This window comes from Alexandromys fortis, unplaced genomic scaffold (assembly GCF_014885135.2).
Source record: "Alexandromys fortis isolate MF-2015 unplaced genomic scaffold, M_Fortis_MF-2015_v1.1 scaffold_64, whole genome shotgun sequence".
NCBI classification, from domain to species: domain Eukaryota; kingdom Metazoa; phylum Chordata; class Mammalia; order Rodentia; family Cricetidae; genus Alexandromys; species Alexandromys fortis.
The window spans coordinates 1,349,318-1,362,385 of record NW_026067976.1 but is presented as its reverse complement, the minus strand read 5'-3'; the positions used below and the strand labels follow the sequence as shown (position 1 = coordinate 1,362,385).

The window sequence follows — 13,068 nt, the reverse complement described above, 5'->3', positions numbered from 1 at the left end:
CTTAACACACTATGGAAACAGGAAGCTGTAGGTAGCAGGACTGTAGGAGAAGAGCAATGGCCGTGGCGTCTCCGTGCCTGGTTTCTTACATCACTCTACTCCTCACAGAGGACAAGCGCATCTCTCCGTCCTCCAGAGAACCTTCCTCTTGCAATAGGCGGCTGCGCACAGACACGCACAAGTGGTCAATGGACAGAGAACAGGAGACTAAGACATGGTCAATCTGGTTTTCCTGGATCCGGAGGGTCAGCGGTCATTACACAAGAGCTCATAGGAAGATGGCAACACCCAGAGACAGTTGATGACTGCAGCCAATCGGTGGTGGGGGCACAATGGAGCAGTCACCTGTACCTCTGATAGCAGCTGTGACTGCACGCACAAAGTCTGAATATGACCAAGACAGACAAGACCCCAGTTTAAAGCGGCGACGATGTCAGGAAATCCCACCCTTAGCTGAGGAACTGTTTACTACAACTGATGGCTGCTGGGGAGGGAGATTCAGTCCTCTTCAGTAATGGGAGCCATGAGAGGTTGCCCATCGTCCACTAGATGGCAGTGTACCCATGCACATTTGGCAGCAATACGTGAACTCAAGGCTAAAAACAAAATAATAAGGAATAAAATTGAGAGGGACTAGCAGAGTAACTTTATAGTAATTTCACTTCCTTTGTTAGGTTTGCTCCATGGGTTTTTTTGAGGCTATCATGAGTGGAGTTTTTCCTGGAAAAGTTCATGTCATCTTGATACCAGCTAGGGTCATGTGGGAAGAAGGAATCTTATTAGGAAAGATATTCCTATAGACTCACCCTGCAGACGACTCTTTAAGCCATTTTATTAACTGGTGACTGCTACAGAACCATCCAGCCCACTGCAGGTGATCTCACTCCTGGACACGTGAGTCCATATGCATAGAAAGCAGGCTGAGCAGCCCTGAGCCATCAAGGCAGTAGGCAGTGCTCCTCTGTGATTCCATACCAGCCCCTGCCTCAACTTCCTGTCCTGCTCTCAGTAGTGGAAGATGCTATGGATTTTAAATGAAAATAGACCTTTTTTCATCCCCATGTTGCTTTAGGTCATGATACTTTATCACAGCAATAGACACCTTCCCCAAGGCAGGGATGATACCCAATTTTTCAGTGTTTCTCAAGAAAATTTGTCAAGTTTTCTTGAGTCTCAGTGGTTATGGGAAGAGTCTTCCTTTGTTGTGTGTTGTATTTCATTTTGACTTTATGATCTCACTCATATTTGAATCGAAAGGAGTTTATCTGGTAGAAGTTGAGAGTCAAATGATAGTTCTCAGAAAACAGAGAAATCGGAGGGAAGTGCAGTCCAGGAAGAGTTGGTCCAGAAGACAAAGGCACAGCTTGACACAAGAAGATGTTCTGACATCCTTCTGCACGTGCTGCTGGCTACACATACCGAGCAGTGATGTATAATAGAGAGAAGGAAGATTTTTCCCATTGATAAACTAGGACTATATGATGATCATATTCACTCACCTCTTACGTCTATGCAGTGCACATTGCTTTCAGTATTATTTATTACTGAGTCCAGATAGGTAATATTTATGGTGACACAATGAGTTTGAAACCATCAAAAACTTTTTTCAAAGATCTAATGGCTGACAAATAAAAACAAACATGTATAGTAAAAAATTTATTGACTAGAGGAAATAAATTAACAATATTAGTTTGATACAATAAAGAAAATATAAAATTAATAGTATTATAAGGTAATTAAAATTATGTAAATAGTAAAACAAGCATAAAAACCAATATAAATAAATAAATAAAACATTTGAATAAATAAATGAATGCCCTTACAAATAAATATAATAGAACCTAACATTATGGAAAATATGCAGGCAAACATAGTCATTGATGTCAAAGTAAAAAAGATCTTGGGGAAGGCAAATTCTTTCCAGTGAGGTTCAGGGTCCTAGTCCAGGAGAGTCCTCTCCACTTTGGCTCAGGACTTACTCCTTCTTCAGGCTCAATCTTGACAGCAACTTGGCTGAGGAAGACAGGGCTCTCCAGACTTCTGCTCTCACCACCTCCCAGGCACAGGGACTGTGCTTCTTCTCTCTCAGGTAGACAGTGATCCTGTGGAAGTATTTCCTCACAACCACCAGGGAGTCGTCCTGGGTGTGGGGAGGTTCCTGTACCCCCTCCTGTTGCATCAGACAGGCCTGCAGTTCCTTGAGCTGCTGGTGGAGGCCAGTGCAGAATGTGTCTAGGAGGGTTGTCTCCCAAGCAGCAGATGAGTCCTTTGAGCTGAAGAGGATCAGGACCTGCTGGGTCAGTTCCTGCAGGACAGGGATGGCTTGAGTCTTCTGGATCTGCTGGGCATCCACGTTCTCCAGAGGGAATGCAAAGTCCTTTCTGTCCTTGAGGCAGGAGAGAGGGGAGAGTCTCCTCATTTGTGCCAGGAGTGTCAAGGCTCCCTTGTTCCTGAGGTGATGAGTCTGAGGCAGGTCACACCCCACAGAGCAGGTTGACCAGTAACTCATCAGCACGAGTGTCATCAGGAAAGCACAGGGTCTGGCCATTGTGGATGATGCAGATGCTGTTGGTCCTCTGGGCTGTTAGTCCTGAACCTTCCCCTCTAGGTTCTCTGAAGAGTATCCTGTGTGCATGTGTCTTAAATAGAGAAAGCTCTAGTTTCCATTTTCTGAATGGCCTTGACTTGCTTCCCAATTCTCTTTTCCCTTCTTACATTCATTCTGTGACTATTTCTGGGCATTTTTCTCAACCATTGTGGTTTTCATTATTGCTTTCACTTTCACTGCTCATCTTAACGAAGTCATTCAACAAGTTTCTACTAAATGAAGACGCATTAACTTTTACAATATAGATATCTATATGTAAATATATGAAATTTACTCATCTAATACATAGGATGAAAATAATTTCATCCATAATTGTACTTAGAACCTATTGAGTGCTTCTGTTTCAGCATTGCACACCACATGCTTGTGTACTTGTTGGGCTTCTCAGCACCCACGTGAAGGCCAGACACAGAAACACATACCTGTAATCCTGAAACTTGGGAGGAGACACAGAGAGGACTCTAGAGCTTTAGGCCAGCCTATCTAACTGCATTGATGAAGCTTGAATGAGAGAACTTGTCAGAGAAGGAAAGCAGGGCTTTACTGAGGTAGCAACTGGCCATTGACTATGGCCTAACACACATGAACACTCACATGAAATGCAAACATACAAAAGCATTAAAGAAATCAAATGTAACTGAGAAAGAAGTGCCCAGACAGAAGCAAAGAATGAATGCAAAAAAGACAAGAGAATAGGGAAGCAAGTTATTGGCATTAAAAGATGGAAATTGGGCTTTTAATGGTTGGGAGTCTTTTGATGACTGCTTCTATTTCCTTGGGGTATATGAGTCTATTTAAATAGTTTATCTGGTCTTGATTTAATTTTGGTATGTGTTACCTATCCAGAAAATTGTCCATCTCTTTTTAATTTTCCAATGTTGCAGAGTACGAGTTTTCAAAGTATGACCTAATGATTCTCTGGGTTTCTTTCATGTCTGTTGTTATGCCCCTTTTCATTTCTGATTTTGTTAATTTGGATATTCTCTCTCTGTCTTTTGGTTAGTTTGGATAAGGGTTTGTCTATATTGTTGAATATCTCTAATAACCAACTCATTATTTCATTGATTTTATGTATCGTTCTCTTTGTTTCTATTTTATTGATTTCAGCCTTTAATTTGATTATTTCTTGTCATCTAGTCCTCCTGGTTGAATTTTGGTTCTAGAGCTTTTAAGTGTGCTGTTAAGTGGCCAGTGTGAGATTTTTTCCATATTCTTTATGTAGGCACATTCTTAGCACTGCTTTTGTAGTGTCCCTTAAGTTTGGGGATGTTGTGCTTTCATTTTTATTGAATTTTAGGAAGTCTTTCATTTCTTCCTTTATTTCTTCCTTGACCCAATGATGAGTCAGTTGAACATTGTTTAATTTTCATGAGTTTGTGGGCTTTCTGCAATTAGTGTTATTGTTGAATTTTAACTTTAAGCCATGGTGATCTGCTAAGATACATGTGGTTATTTCAAGTTTTTTGTATCTGTTGATGTTTGCTTTGTTACAGAGTATGGAGCTAATTTTAGAGACGGTTCCAGGAGAGGCTGAGAAGAAATTGTGTTCTCTTATGTTTGGATAGAATGTGATATAGATGTCTGTTAAGTCTATTTGATTCATGACATCTGTTATTTCCTTTATATCTCTGTTAAACTTTTGTCTTGCATACCTTTCTATTGGTGAGAGTGGGGTGTTGGTTTCCCACTATTAGTGTATAGGGTTTGATGTATAATTTAAATTTTAGTAATAATTCTTTTACAAGAGGGAGTACCCTTATAATGGGGGCATAGATGTTTAGAATTGAGACTTCAACTCAATTTTCCCTGTGACACATATCAAATATCCTTTTCCTTCTCTTTTGATTAATTTTAGTTCGATGTTTATTTTTGGATATTAGAATAGCTACACATGCTTGTTTCTTAGGTCCATTTGCTTGGATAATCATTTCCCAAACCTTTACTCCAAGGTAATGTCTGTCTTTGAGGTGTGTTTCTTGTATGCAGCAGAAGGATGAGTTCTGTTTTATTTATTCTGTTAACCTGTGTCTTTTATAGGTGAATTGAGTCCATTGATATTAAGAGATATTAATGACTAGTAATTGTTTATTTGTCGTATTTTATTTTTGTGGTGGTGGTGGTAGTGTTTTTGTGTTTCCCTGGTGTGGGATTTCCTTCTCATGTTGTGATTACTATTGATAAATAAGGAAACTGCTTTGGGCCTATAGCAGAGCTATAGGGGAACAGAGCTGGGTGGGGAAAACTAAGCTAAATGCTGAGAGAAAAGAGGTGGAATCAGAGAAAAGCCATGGAGCTGGCACTGGAGACAAATGTGCTAAAACTTTGCTGGTAGGTCAGTACCTTGTGGTGATGCACAGATTAATGGAGATGGGTTAAATTAATGTGTAAGAGTTAGCCCATGAGAAACTAGAGCTAATGAGTCAAGCAGTGATTTAAATGATACAGGCCACAAAAGGAGCCTCCTTCTACATTTTCCTTCTTTGGTGTTTGCTGATGTGAGGTTATCTGTTGCCTGTGTTGTTATGAGTACAGCTAACTTCCTTGGGTTGCAGTTTTCCTTCTAGTACTTTCTGTAGGGCTGCATTTGTGGATAGGCATTGTCTAAATCTGCTTTTGTCAACCACAATATCTTGTTTTCTCCATCTATGGTGATTGAGAGCTTTCCGGGGAATAGTAGCCTGGGCTGGCATCTGTGGTCTCTTCGTGTCTGCAGAAAGTCTGTTCAGGACCTTCTGGCTTTTAGATTTTCCATTGAGAAGTCAGGTGTAATTCTGATAGGTCTGCCTTTATATGTTACTTGGCCTTTTTCCTTCGCAGCTCTTAGTATTCTTTCTTTATTCTGTATGTTTAGTGTTTTAATTATTGTATGGAAAGGGGACTTTTTTTGTCAAGTCTATTTGGTATTCTGTAATCTTCTTGTACCTTCATAGGCATATTTTTCTTAAGGTTGGGAAAGTTTTCTTCTATTCTTTTTTTGAATATATTTTCTGTGCCTTTGAGCTGGAATTCTTCTCTTTCTTCTATTCCTATTATTTTAGGTTTGGTCTTTTCATGATGTCTGAAGTTTCCTGGATGTTTATTGTTAGGAATTTGTCAGCTTTAATGTTTTCTTTGACTGGTGACTGTTTCCTCTATTGTACCTTCAATGCTTGAGATGTTCTCTTCCATCTCTTGCATTCTGTTGGCTATGCTTGCATCTGCAGTACCTGGTAATTTTACTGATTTCTTCCATTTTATTCTGTCTTTTCCTCCATTTCTCTATGGGAAATTTTCATTTCCTCTTTAGGGGCATCTATTATCTTCATAAAGTTATTTTTAAGTTCAGTTTCTTCTGGTTAATCTGCATTGAGATGTTTAGCTTTTGCTGTTGTAGAACCCTAGTTTCTTGTGCTGTCATATTGCTCTGTATGTTGTTGAATGTTGTCTACCCATCTCATCCTCCAATCCGTGGGGTCTGTAGTTCCAGTGCTCACTCTTCCTCTAGGTGCAGTTGGGGCCTTTGGTTCTGGTGGTCACTGTCCCTCCAGGTGCAGGTGGGACTGGTATACTGGTGGAGTGGGAGATGGTGGGAGAGAGACGGTCCTGCTGTTTGGTTGCTTGGGGGTGCTGTAGATGGTGGAAGGGGCTATGAGGCTAGAGTCTAGAGAACAGAACTCTCCAGACAAGATACAAGACACTTATCTGTCCCTCCAGGTACAGGTGGGCCCAGTGGGTTTGGTGGTTCCTGGTGATGTGGGGATAGTTGGAGGGAGAGGGTGTTGCTGCCTAGTCTCTGTTGGTGCTGTATATGGATGAGGAGTATATGGATGGGATCAGATCTAGAGAACAGGGCTCTCCGGGTGGTATATCAGACACTCACCTGTCCCTCCAGGTGCAGAAGGGCTGGTGGTTCAGTTGTCACTGGTACAGTGGAGGATGACTCCTGATTAAGGTTTTGAAGGTCATCTACAGTGTCAAGGTGATCCAATGCCAATATTAAAGCAATTATGGAACAGAAAGATGTAAATAGCAGAAGATGGAAGGAAAAGAACCCCAGTGCAGGAGTCTATGACCTGACTTCAGATCACAGGTGTACTTCTGATGGATTATTGCATCTCTCATTCTCATGAGAGAATATTCTTATTACATTAGCTGACTATAAATTAAGAGACACCAACTGTTCGCCATGCATAGAATAAACTTTGGAGGATTTTGCAATTCCAAATAGGACATGTCTATCACATTCTCTCCTCCCAAAGCTCAGGAATCAGAAGATGCAGTGGAAAGAGTGTAAGATCTAGAGGCAGGGGATGACTCAGCAAGATACAACAGGATACAACAGGACACTTGCACATATGAAATGACTATGGCTTTGACTGCTGACCACAAGGCCTGAACACATCAAGACAGAGAGAAAAATCCCTACACAGAGCTGAGAGGAAGTCAGGAGGTTCCAACCCAAGATGAGTACCTATTGTCAATTTATGTCTTTTTTTTCAGAGCGAGTGATTCAACCTCAGACATCAGGTCCTTGAGAGGCTATCCATGCACCAGTAAATGGCCCTGTATGCACATACATACATGCATATGTAAGTGGACACTGAGCACACTCATGGTAATCTAGTACTCATTTACTTTTTCTGTCTTTAAGTCTTTATTTCATGCATTTTATGGACTTAATGGTATCTCCTGTTGGTGAAAATACAGTAAAGGAAACTGTATGCACATATAAATATTATTTTCATCACTTTATTTGACTTGTGGGTTAATATAGTCACACTGAGTGGTTATAAGTATGTGCAAATTCAGTTTTGGATCAGACACAAGGTGCATTCTATAGGTCAAGAGGGCAGGAGTCTCTGACTGCTATTTTAGTATCAGAATCTTCCCTATTAAATATGCATTGAACTGAACTTTTAAAGCTGATAATGAATACAACTGAATGAAGATGCTCACTTCCTCAATTTTGTGAGAGACATCTTTGAGCTGTTAAACTTGAGATTCTGTTGCTGGGTGTTCCTCACTATTGCGAGTACAACCTGTGACACTAAGTGAAGGATGCTCCCTTTCATCATCTCAGCATAAAATATCCAAGTCTAAAACTTCAGGCAGATGTTTTTGTGGTGCATCCAGAGGTTAGCATGCTGATGTCTGTCTCATTGAAATAGAGAGTGTTAGGGTATTAAATTCAGCGCTACTCACCTGAGTCTGAGTCTAAAGAGTGACGATTTCACCTTAATTCTGCACACCAGATTTGATGGACTATATGGAGACCTTTAAACTAAGCAGAAAAGCCGATAGTTTTCGTTCCACCACTGTAATGTTACAACAGAAACTCATACATGCAGCCTACTCTCTGCAACTTCTCTTTCAAGGTAAAACTGTTGATGAGGGATGATGAAAGAGTATGTGTATGACAAAATCAATCCATGTAGGATTCTATCCCCAGCTATACAACTGGTGACTGAAAGAACGTTCAGAGGCAGAGAACTCAATTACTTCCTTGAATTTTTAAGTTCATTTGTGAATGAATTTTAACTGTGCTTCAGAGTACAAATATTGTGCATTCAACAATCACCAAAAAAATAAATTTTACCAAGAAGATAACACACAAAATTGGGAGGCAATAGTGGAGGTCTAAAGGATTCATTTTATTCAGATTTCAGATCCCTGGCTAGATTGGTTCCAAGGTATGTTTCTTGAGGCTATTATGAGGGGATGGATTGCCAGGTTTCTTCTCAGGTCATTTGTCAGTGGTAGGCAGGGTGGATATTTATTATTGTGTGCTCTGTTTTCATGCTGTGGTATATGTCTTCACCAATATTAGTTTCCCTTAATCTTTAAATTCCTAGATGTCAAAAGTAGAATACTAGGTTTCAGAGTCAGGAAGTTCAGAGGCTGCTAATGTCAGGGGAATAGTTGATTAAAGGGGAGTAGGTTAAATTTCTGGGCTACTGCTACACAGTGCAATGACAGCCCACACAGAATTATGAAAAAAGCAGAAGAAATGGAATGACAATATTTTACCATCAATGAACAAGAAACGTGAGATGGGTTTATACGCTTCTCTGAAGACTATGCACTATCACATACACCAAAATACTTTGACCATATATGTAATATTTACTACAGAATTTTGAAAGGAGGTAAAGAATGAAAAGATATTGCTGGTGGGAATGCAAATTTGTACAACCACTTTGGAAATCAGTATGGCAAATTGGGAATCAACCTATCTCAGGATCCAGCAAAACCACTCTTGGGCATATACCCAAAATATGCTCAATCATACTACAAAGGCATTTGTTAAACTATGTTCATAGTAGCATTATTTGTAATAGACAGAACCTGGAAACAGCTTAGATGCTCTTCAACCAAAGAATATATCAAGGAAACATGTCTCAATTACACAATAGGGTACTTCTCAGTGGTAAAAAACCATGACATCTTGTATTTTACATGCACATGAATGGAACTAGAAAACACTATTCTGAGTGAGGTAACCCAAACCCCAAAAGATGAATATTGTATGTTCTAACTCATAAATGGATACTAGCTATAAACAAAGGATATTGAGCCTATTGTTCATGATCCTAGAGAAGTTAAGTAGTACGAGAACCCAAAGATAAACACATATAGATCTGCCTGGAAAGTTGAAATAGACAAGATCACCTGACAAAATTGGGACCATGGGCATGAGGGAAAAAAGGAGAGAAGGGAAAGAGGAAAGAAGAATGGGAGGGGCGAGAAGAACTTGAGGAAATGGGATGTTCGAGATGGTAGAAGGACAGAGATGAGAGCAAGGAAAGAGATATCTTGATTGAGGGAGCCATTATGTGGTTAGCAAGAAACCTGACTCTAGAGAAACTCCCAGGAATCCACAAGGATGACCCCAGCTAAGACCATAAGCAGCAGAAGGGAGAGGGCCTGAACTGGTCTTGCCCAGTAGTCAGACTGATGAATATTTTAAATGTCAACATAGAAACTTTATCCAGCAACTGAGGGAAACAGGGGCAGAGACCTACTTCAGAGTACTGAACTGAGCTCCCAAAGTCCAGTTAAAGAGTGGGAGGAATAAGAATATGAGCAAAGAAATCAAGAACATGATGGGTTTACCCACTGAAACAGTCTACCTGAGCTAATGGAAACTCACCAACACCAGCAGGACTGAAAAAGAAAAAGCATAGGACCAAGATAGTCCCTCTGAATGTGGGTGACAGTTGTATGGCTAGGGAAGACTGAGGGGCCCCTGGTAGTGGCACCAAGATTTACTTCATGTACTGTCTCTTTGGGATCCTATTCTCTTTGGATGTATACCTTGTTCAGCCTAGATGTAATAGGGAGGATCTTGGACCTTCCACAAAAAAAGTTCCTTACCTTCTCTTAGGATTAGATGGGGGTAGGGTGAGAGGGTGTGTGGAAGGAATTGGAGGAGGGGAGGGAGTGGGAATTTGGATTAGTATTTTTTTTTAATCTAATAAATTAAAAAATAGGGAGCAGCATATGTTTAATAAATAAGGTTCACAAACTTAAAAAATGAAAGGAATGTTCATGGAGCCATATCTGCTTAAAGTGAATCCATGAAGCCCTCAAGCAAATGCTGTGCTGTAGTCTGAAAGGCCTGGCCATTCCTTGAGGGAAGTGGCAGGTGGCTTCTTCAGGGGGACTCCAAAGGAAGCACTGTCATGACAGGAGATGACTGCCTCAGAAGGGCCACTGGCAGTGGCACCAGGATTTATCCCTACTGCTTGCACTGGCTTTTTGAGAACCTATTCATTTTGGATGAAAACCCTGCTCAGCCTAGATATGGTAGGTAGGGCCTTGGGCCTTCCCCAAAGCAATGTGCCTTAGGTACTATGAGGAGAGGATGGGGGTGGGGTGGTGGGTATGTGGAGGGAGTGGGATGAGGGGAGGGGATGGGAACTTGGATTGGTATGTATAATGAAAAAGATAGTTTATTTTCTCTTTTTAAAAAGATGAACAGATAAACTCAGATTGATTAAGTTATAATTTATAGAAAATACAAATATATACCAAACTATATTACAAAATATGCTTCATTACATAAATAGTAAATATATATATATATAAACAAACAAATAAATGAATAGATCAGAGTGGGTGGAGAACAAGTGCCTTTCCAGATAGACAGGATGATTGTTCACTGTTCCTAAAATATCAGGGCAGGTTGACTGAGTTCATGAGTGAGAGTTTTGAGACTGCAGATTCTGAGCAGTTCGGTGTACTGTCCTAGTCCAAGAAAGTCCTCTCCACTTTGGCTCAGGACTTACTCCTTCTCCTCACTCAATCTTAACAACAACTTGGCTGAGGAAGACAGGGCTCTCCAGATTTCTGCTCTGACCACCTCCCAGGCACAAGCACTGTGTTTTTTCTCTCTCAGGTAGACAGTGATCCTGTGGAAGTATTTCCTTACAGCCACCAGGGAGTCTTCCTGGCTCAGGGGAGGTTCCTGCACCCCCACCTGCTGCATCAGACAGGCCTGCAGGTCATTGAGCTGCTGGTGGAGGCCAGTGCAGAATGTGTCTAGGAGGGTTGTCTCCCAAGCAGCAGATGAGTCCTTTGAGCTGAAGAGGATCAGGACCTGCTGAGTCAGCTCCTGTAGGACAGGGATGGCTTGAGTCTTCTGGATCTGCTGGGCATCCACCTTCTCCAGAGGGAATGCAAAGTCCTTTCTGTCCTTGAGGCAGGAGAGAGGGGAGAGTCTCCTCATTTGTGCCAGGAGTGTCAAGGCTCCCTTGTTCCTGAGGTGATGAGTCTGAGGCAGGTCACATCCCACATGACCAGTAGTTCAACACCACCACAGCCACCAGGAAAGCACAGGGTCTGACCATTGTGGATGATGCAGATGCTGTTGGTCCTCAACCTTCCCTTGCTAGGTTCTCTGAAGTCCCTGCTGTGTGCATGTGTCTTAAATAGAGAAAGCACTAGTTTCCACTTTCTGAATGCCCTCCCATTATCTTCTCACATCCTTTTCACTTTCTTTAAGTCATCCTCTGCTTGTGTCTGTCCTCTTCTTAGACAGTTTTGTTTTCATTCCTGCTCCTATTCTCACTGCTTCCTCCAAGGAATCTTCTTTAGAGTTTCTTCCTAAGTGTTATTATCCTTTACTATTTATAACTTAGATATACCTACATGTATGAAATTATTCATATGTAAAGAATTAAAAATGTCATCTAATAATTGTACTGAAAAAACTTAACTAATGGTGCAATTGAATTCTGTGGGTCACTTTTATTTCTTGAAATAGTAATTTAAACTGTAATGCAAATTTTGTTACCAAGTGTTTTTCTAAGTGTACACTAATGACCTTTGATGCAAAATAGTACAAATCAAAATTTTATGTATGCTGGTTAAAAGTTAAAAGTTGAGGCATATTCCATGTTTTGCTTACATCTATGGGAGGCCTGCCCATTTCTGACGAGAAATGGAGGACAAGAGGATGTAGGGATGGGTTCGAAGGCAGTTGCCAGGGAGAACCTGCGAGGAAAAGAGTGGGGGCAACTGCAGTCTGGATGGAAAATAAATAAATAGCTTTAAAAGTGGAGTCATTTTATTCTAGTTGTCTTAATTTAGTTTAATTTTAATTTATATAAAAGACGATTTTTTTGTGTATATTTGGTATTTATTTAATGGTTGTCCAAGGGTCATAATGACCCAATCAGTAAAGGGCTTCCTGACAAAGGCTGACAAATTGATGCTGATTTCTGAAACCCATGGTGGGAGTGGAAAACTCATTCCTGAAAGTTTTCTTCACACTCCACATGCTTGCTGTTGCAAGAAATTCCTGGCTCACATTCTCTCTCTCTCTCTCTCTCTCTCTCTCTCTCTCTCTCTCTCTCTCTCTCTCTCTCACACACACACACACACACACACACACACACACCCCTAAACCCACACACCTGTATGTACACAAACTGTCATAAAGTTCATCATATAAAGTTCTGAAAGTTTCAGCCTTATTCTTTGCACTGTTGCATCTCTGTCCTTATGGTTTACAGGACGCTGTCTCGGCCTGTGTGTTTCTTTAGCTGGTTAGTGCTCCAGAAGAGCTCTCATCAGGTGAAGAACAGATGTGTTACTGCTATTGTAACTTATATGGAAAAAGGAGCTTCTCTGACATTTCTCTCTTTCTCTAACTATCTCTCTAACTCTCTTACTCTGTCCTTCTCTTTTTTCTCCCTCCTTCCATTTCCCTCCCTCCCTCACCCTCCATATCTTCCTCTCTCTCATGAACCAGTTTTTTTGTTTTTGTTTTTGGCAATGAGGTTGTGCTTCACAGTTCCTTCATAGTCAGATCATAGCAGGATCTCCCTGCTGCCTGCCTTTAGTGCATTGAGTGTTCTTTGACCAATAACAGTTACATTACATTTAATGCAGTATTTTTCCCGGTGTGTATGAGTTTGGAGAATCTGACGCCAGCTGCTGGGATTTCCCCCAAGTGCCCATGGTTTATTCAGTGGTGC

The 13,068-nt window shown here is 40.9% G+C and overlaps 1 protein-coding gene and 1 pseudogene across 1 annotated transcript; both read right to left on the bottom strand.

The window, feature by feature from the left end:
- Positions 1-1,975: 1,975 nt before the first annotated feature.
- LOC126510710 (interferon alpha-12-like) lies at positions 1,976-2,548 on the bottom strand. The gene has a single exon (XM_050157393.1). The coding sequence runs from the start codon at positions 2,546-2,548 to the stop codon at positions 1,976-1,978; it is 573 nt and encodes a 190-aa protein (XP_050013350.1).
- An 8,323-nt stretch (positions 2,549-10,871) lies between these two features.
- LOC126510713 (interferon alpha-12-like) lies at positions 10,872-11,436 on the bottom strand (annotated as a pseudogene).
- Between the last annotated feature and the right edge of the window lie 1,632 nt (positions 11,437-13,068).

Excerpts from the sequence above, each read along its gene's own strand:
- LOC126510710 (XM_050157393.1), bottom strand. The coding sequence starts at position 2,548 with ATGGCCAGACCCTGTGCTTTCCTGATGACACTCGTGCTGATGAGTTAC.